General features: G+C 42.0%; 1 protein-coding gene across 2 annotated transcripts in view; it reads right to left on the bottom strand.

The window, feature by feature from the left end:
* Window positions 1-331: 331 nt before the first annotated feature.
* Window positions 332-7,386, bottom strand: part of ALDH18A1 (aldehyde dehydrogenase 18 family member A1) — a 40,372-nt gene continuing 33,317 nt past the window's right edge. For both annotated transcript variants that reach the window (XM_059820961.1, XM_059820962.1), the window contains exons 13-18: window positions 6,891-7,028; window positions 6,587-6,782; window positions 6,312-6,433; window positions 3,875-4,061; window positions 1,610-1,705; window positions 332-811 (exon numbers count right to left, since the gene is read on the bottom strand). In XM_059820961.1, coding sequence (XP_059676944.1) covers window positions 630-811; window positions 1,610-1,705; window positions 3,875-4,061; window positions 6,312-6,433; window positions 6,587-6,782; window positions 6,891-7,028 — 921 coding nt within the window. In that variant the 3' untranslated portion in view covers window positions 332-629. The remainder of the gene's footprint in view (window positions 812-1,609; window positions 1,706-3,874; window positions 4,062-6,311; window positions 6,434-6,586; window positions 6,783-6,890; window positions 7,029-7,386) is intronic.

Genomic DNA, 7,386 nt, shown 5'->3' with positions numbered 1-7,386 from the left:
GAAGGTTACGTTTTCTATAAAACCAAAGAAACATAAACCTTTGGTACACATAAGTAACAAAATTCACATCGTACACAGTTGTCTTACTTATCTACAATAGTCAACAATACAAAGAAATTAGATACAAAAGGTTTCTTGGTCAAAAGCCTACTATGCATTTGGAACATCTATTCCTTTATCACAAGAGTGATCAAATACAAAGAAAGTAAATGTAAAGCTTTCTGGCTTTCAAGAGCTGCCATGATCTTAAGACTGAAGAAAAAAAAAAGCTATCAAGTCTGTTTTCCAGCACAGATATTTGAATAAAACAAAGACTTAAAAAAAAAAAAAAAATTATGCTCCACCACCAAGCATATTTGCTATAGGGAGCGTTGGGATAAAAAAAGAATGCAGCAGATCTTCAAATCTTTCCTTATGTTACTCGTATGTTTTGAAGAAGTCTCTGAAATCAGTTTGCAGATACTACCTAAGGAAACAAAGAGGCAGAAAAAAAAAAGAAAAAAATCTCACAGATGGGAGCATTTTCTATTCTTTGTACTGTACTTCCCTCCCAAAGAGTGCCCTTGAAGCCTGAACACCTTCAGGAAATATTTATACCCCTGGGTTTTCCCCCCATCGCCCCAATGTTCTTAGTTGGTGTTTCTCTGAGGGAGAGGAAGGCTCTCATGAAGATACTTCATGCTCCCATGTTCTGAGAAGTCAGAAACAACATGATTTTGCCCCCTCAGCAACCACTTCGTAGTTAAGAGTCCTTCAATTCCCACTGGTCCACGTGCATGGATACGAGAAGTACTAATTCCCACTTCAGCACCTGCAGGAAACACACAAGATACAGGTAGTTAATCCTCAGGAGATGTTCACTTCATACTAAGCAGTTTCGCACCTTTATGTAAAAACGGCTGCCTGCCTTTCAGTGACCTGCCTTTCTCTGCTCATCTCCAAATGCCAGAAGTTATGTTTACCTGCTCCAATTGCGAAGTTAGAGGAGCTTAACTATTACATTATACATTGTAATGTTTATACTTCTAGCTGCTACAGAGTTGCTTTTAGAGAGACAGAGGCAAAAGAGATCGGTATCTCACACAGATCTCAGACTTGTTTCCTGAGGGTTTAATCCTTAAAAAAAAAAAAAAAAAGAGGTAAATTAGTCAAGATTCTGATCACACGGGACAGCAGCTCAGTCTGCCCAGCAGGAATGAAGCATGGCATTCTTCACAGCATCATTAGAAAAATAAACAAAACAGAAAAACTTCACCAATTTCAGATCCTGTGTTGCATTGTTCTGTCATTACATGCATGCAACATACTTTATTCTGATTGAATAGAGCTTCAAAGGATCCAAAACTTATTTGCTCCCTACTGTTAAATTAATCTACATAGCCTGTATAGCAGTACTAGCTAGTTCCGGCAGGAAAGAGATATTAAACTACCTGCTGTTCCACGTGGATGAAATGTCTAGGCTTCAACTTTTCTTATGGTACCTTTCCTGAAAACCCTGTATCAGACAGTAAGATCAGAGACTAATCCTATCTTCCAGGATTTGGACTGCCACACTTTCATACAACAGCAAATCCTGCAGTCACATCCCTGCAGAATTTTTGCCTCTTACCAAGTCCAAATCTATAGCCATCAGAGAACCGGGTACTGGCATTCCAGAAAACACAAGCGCTGTCCACATGCTGGAGGAAGAACTCTGCTGTTTTCTCTGGGAAAGAGGCAGAGAGAAAAATAAAATCCAGTACATACAGCATGATCATGCACTCCAAAACGCACAACATACAGTGAACAGATATAACAATACAACTTTCAAATGCACCCTTACCAGACAGTGTTTAAACAACCTGGGCTAAGACATCACAGAATCACTAAGGTTGGAAAAGACCTGTAAGATCATCAAGTCCAACCATTACAAAAAACAAAACAAACACACCCACCACACAAAAAAACCCCCACCCACACACGAAAACCACCACACAAAAAACCACCCACACCACACAGCACCATGCCCATCAAGCCACGTCCCACAATGCCACATCCACACGCTCCTTGAGTACCTCCAGGGAGGGTGACTCCACTACCTCCCTGGGCAGCCTGTTCCACTGTGTTACCACTCTCTCAGTAAAGAAATTTTTCCTAATATCCATTCTGTATCTCCCCTGGCGCAACTTGAGGCCATTTCCTCTTGTCCTGTCACTTGTCACTTGGGAGAAGAGACCAACACCCACCTCTCTGCAACCTCCTTTCAGGTAGTTGTAGAGAGCGATAAGGTCTCCCCTCAGCCTCCTCTTCTCCAGACTGAACAACCCCAGCTCCCTCAGCTGCTCCTCATCAGACTTGTGCTCCAGACCCCTCCCCAGCTCCGTCACCCTTCTCTGGACACGCTCCAGCACCTCAGTGTCCTTCTTGGAGTGAGGGGCCCAAAACTGAACACAGTATTCGAGGTGCGGCCTCACCAGAGCCGAGTACAGAGGCATGATCACCTCCCTGCTCCTGCTCATTTATACCTTCTTCCCAGCATGCTTATCAAGTAGACACAGCTGCAAATGTTACAGGAAGCTTGCAAAGATTAGATGAAAGCAAAAAGATGTCCAATTCTAAATACATCCAGTCTATAACCTACAAACAGGGATAGTTGTATGACTGGGGAGAAAGGACAGCTGCCCCAAACCAACATTTTGCAGTCAAAATGAGACAGTTAAACTACAGTCAGCTCTCCATTGATCTCAAACATGGCATTGTTCCAGATAATGAAAAATTCTAAACTAAATTGCTATTGCAGGTAATATTTGGGAAATACAATGCAGATATACCACGTGAAATCAGCTAACTAACCCAGTTGCAAGACCTGAGCAAGCTCAAGCAGTTATGCAAGTCTTAGTCTTCTGGAGGACTCCTTTCTCTGTAAGGCTGTGAGCTGCAGGTCAGTCGCCCTTAGCGACAAGATGAATGTTAAAGATCAGCGCTATTTCCAGTACACTCCCTAGAAAATCACTAGTGCACCAGGTCCCGTGGCAGTGGGTTACGGTATCAAATGCATGCTTTTTAGTGACACTCATTTAAGCTCAGCAGGAGGTACAGAAACAGAAGCCTGCTTGACTCACACACTGATCAGCCGCAGATCAACATGACCTTACTGCTGCTGATGCTCAGGAGTTCCAGGCTTGGTCCGAGAGTCAACCTTTGGCTGGGCGCAGCTCTAGCTAGGTTTTGAATTGGCAGAGTGTTCAAACCGCATGCAGGACAGGTGCTAGGGATGGGAGCAGCACAGAGCTGCAAAAAGGAGCACAAGTTCACAACAAAGAGGCAAGAAACTGCAAATTGAGATAAATGCAGCTTTTCTACTAGGGATGCAGAAGTGGGAAGTAAAAGACTGGGAGACGTAGGGGGAAAACATTTGTGGTCCTTGTTTGCAAGATACAAAAATGACATGGGAAGACAAAGTGGATAAAGTCTGATCTTCCCTACAATCCCTATTCCCTCCAATGAGGTACTATAGAAGCTCACCTCATCAGCCTTCAGAGGCTGAAGGACATCTCCAGGATTCAGGAGATGTTCCTGCAAAACCCTCTGATGCAGTAAGTCTGCACAATACAGGAACACAAAGCAATTTGCCTGGCAAGAGCATGTGCTGACTTGCCATCAGCCAGTTGCTCAAGCACATTCCTTAACATCCTGGAATAAGGGCCACACAACAACATGTTTTCTCTGAGCTAAACAGAACTGTAGGCACATTTAGCTCATAGGCCTTCAGTTGGTTATGCCTAGTACAGACCGGAGAGAAGAACAACTACTGCAATGTAGGTAGTTACACTAACACCAAGAATTTGCAGTCAAACCAAAAACAGTAGCTTAAGGAAGCAGACTGATCACTAACCATTCTCTGTGATGATAACATCCGTGTGAGAACTTCCGTACTTGTGGATATGTTCAACAGCCTCTTGGACACTGTCCACCACCTCAATGCAGCACTCCAGGTCCCCATATTCTGTGCGGAGAGATTTCACTTCTGAAGGGCTGAATGTCAAGTAAGATGCAAACTTCGGGCCAGCGTGAATCTTCACCTGCAATACCAGAAACATTTTGTGCTGCTGACCATACCGATGCCTTCCAGGTGAAAGTGTGGCTTCTTGTACTCCGTGTGGGATGGAGTTAATTTTCTTCATAGCAGTCCCTGTGATGGTATGTTTTGGACTTGTGACTAAAACTGTTGAAAACACACCAATGTTTTGGCTTTTGCTGAACAGAGCTTGCACAGCGTCAAGGCTTTCTCTTTTTCCCCCGCTCTGTCCCCCTAGCAAGAACATTGGGAGTGTGCAAGAAGTTGGGAGGGGACACAACCACAATAGCTGACCCAAACTGACCAAAGGGATATTCCATGCCATATAATGTCATGTGCTGCAATACAAACTGAGGGGAGTAATTAGCTTCACCTCACTTGTGTGAGTTTTTGGGGGTTGTGTTTTTTGATTTTTCTCCCCCCCCCCCCCCCCCCTTCTTCCTCTTTCCTTTGCTTATCAAACTATTTTTCTTTCAACTCACAAGGTTCCTTGCTTTTGCTCCTTTTATTCTCTCCCCCCATCCCACCTGGGGCAGGGGAGAGTGAGCGAGTGGCTGGATGGTGCTTAGCTGCTGACTGGGGTTAACCCACATGCAGTGTAAGAAAAATAAGCCTACATTTTGGGAAACTTAGCAGATTGGTGAACCAGTGACAAGGTACAATGGCTGACATGCTAGGTTGGCTACCTACCATGACGTGCTCCTAGTTCAGGACTCATTTCAAATTATTTAAAGTAATTGCATCACTTAGAAAGTCATCAGGCAGGAAGACAGTACAACACTAGTACTGGGAAAACAGATAAAATATTGCAGCCAGCCCTTGTTTTAAGAAAGCAACTGCAGTGTAGAGAATAACTACAGGAATGCTTCCAAGTTTGCACTACAAAAGACTCAAGATCTTGAATGGCTTTTACCCTTTTGTTTTGTAAACTGACACCAGCCCTCTCTGAAGCATGTGTTTCAGACACAAAGGAGTTACTGGGTCCAAAACAAGAAAACTCATGCAGATATTTTTCATTTGTTTTAAAGATGATCTAACACATTATCTACCTCTAAGTTTAATCATAGCAGCCAACAGACCTAAACAATGAGAGATAATTTAGAACTGATACAGCAGAGAAATCCCCATGCAAATGAACACAGGAAATTTTGACAAGACAAACATAAATGGGAAATAAAGCACAAGTCTGCAAAATTTGAGATTTGAAGGCTTTTGAGAAGGTATCTGTAAAATGGCATTTTCTTGGGCAACTTTAAATTACTTTAATTGCATAATCCTGCCCAATATTTGCATGTTTCCTGTTGTCAGGTCAGATTAGACAGAGGTAACATCCTCCCCGCTGTATTAAGAGCTGGGTGGGTGGTGGTGGAAATGCACTAGTCCTCACATTCCTCCCATCCAAAATCCAGAGATCTATCCTTCTCTCTACCCTTCCCAAGAAACAACCAAACAAAAAAAGTCCGTTAGGTGAGGACTTGCTCCTGACTACCTATCAGCTTCTTTTACTATGACCCTTTCAACATCATCAAAATGCTGAATGGGTCATATGGCCTCTCTTTTTTTCCTGCATTAATCACTGCCTGTACACTCTATTTGCCAAATACATACTGTTGTGTGAATATCCTTGATTTATGTGCATTCACACTACTTCATGGATATTTCTCTGCCAACGCACCTCTGCTACCTTTACTGACAAAACATTACCCATGTCAAGACAACTAATTGGCATACTGTCCTTTCACTGTTGCCTTGACATACTAGGAGGGAAAATGGGTAGGGACAAAGGGCATGCAAGATTTAAAAATGTGGATGAAACAGATTCAGAAAGGAGAAAAACAAAAAGGGAATTCACTTGGGTAAGAAGCTAAATGAATAGATTCAAGAAGAAGAGGCTTTGCGTCTGGGAGGTTAACAGCAATTAAGTGAGAATTAAGAAGGGTAGAGAAAGCGTTGTGTATATGCTCTTCTAAGGCAGAAGATTATTTTTGCTATATAAAAGGAAGTATTTGTATCCCAATAATGGCATGTAGCTGTCCTGAAGAAGCTGCTTTCAGATAATTTCTACAAAAAAACAAGGTTGTGTGGAGAAGCAGAGAAAGTTCTCTGTAAGTTCATTTACGTGTACAAAGAGACATATGGATAACTTAAGTGTTATGCCATCGTAAAACTAAACAGGGCTACACCAGCCAGACCAAATGCTTCTAAAGTATTAGAAAGAAAAACATGAAACAAAACACAAGTATGAGTGACTAACCTGTTCTACTCTCAACATGTCTATGATCTGATCAAACAACGGGGTTCTCAGCAAGTCTCGATGAATTAAGAGAGTTTCCAGAGCATTACAGGCAGCAGGGTATTCACACTTTGAGTCTCTGACTGAGGTTTAAGAGTAGATAACTGGTTACATAACATTTATGACAAAGATTTTTGAACAGCATATGAATTATCAATTACCATAACTATATCGCATACCCCAAATATGAAGTTCAATTACACCCATGAGATTCAAGTCACCCTCTCCCAGCTTACTTATTCGTGTGACCTTCTCAACGCTGGCATCCGTGTCCACATACACATGACAGATCCCTTCGCTGTGTCCCATCACTGGGATTCCCTTAGCAGCTTTCTGAATATTCCTGACTAGCTGTGATGAACCACGTGGAATGATTAGATCTATCAGCTTATCCAAACGACAAAGATCTTCTACTTCCTCTCTCGTGTTCACCTGTGGTAATTGCAATACAAACAGTCTACTGTTGAACTCTCAAGTTCTGCCCGTATTTTTTATGCATAATGTAGCAAAGAAATTGTTGATTTAATTCTAGGCACTTACTAGTTGCACCGCATCTTTGACTCCGTGAATGGACAGTGCTTCTTGTGTCAGATGATGAAGGATTTGATTGCTGTGTGCTGCCTCTTTCCCTCCTTTAAGTAGTAAGCCATTTCCACTGGCTATGGCCAAAGCAGACACCTGTCAGATAAGAGTTTATTTAAAAAAAAAAAAAAAAAGAGAAAGGTAACCTCTCTCTTCTGTTGGAATAACACCCATAAAATAAATTATGGGTGAACAGATTAAGAACATTAAGAACAATTATGGGTGAATTAAGAACAGGATTTTTAATCCTGTTGATTTACTCAATGCTTATCTACCGGTTTAATTTAATGGCACCAAAAAAATCATTACAAGTAACAGCACATTTAACTCCAGAAATGAAATGTGTTTCAGGATCAAACTTGAGTTTTCAGGGTGCTATTGCCAGGGGGAGACTGCAGTGGACAAGTCAGAAGAAACCCTGGACATAGGCTCTGGTATGAATTGGGTAGCTGTG

Source organism: Gavia stellata, chromosome 9, assembly GCF_030936135.1.
Source record: "Gavia stellata isolate bGavSte3 chromosome 9, bGavSte3.hap2, whole genome shotgun sequence".
NCBI classification, from domain to species: Eukaryota; Metazoa; Chordata; class Aves; order Gaviiformes; family Gaviidae; genus Gavia; species Gavia stellata.
Note: the sequence above shows the minus strand (reverse complement) of the source record. Positions and strands in the feature narration are given on the sequence as shown.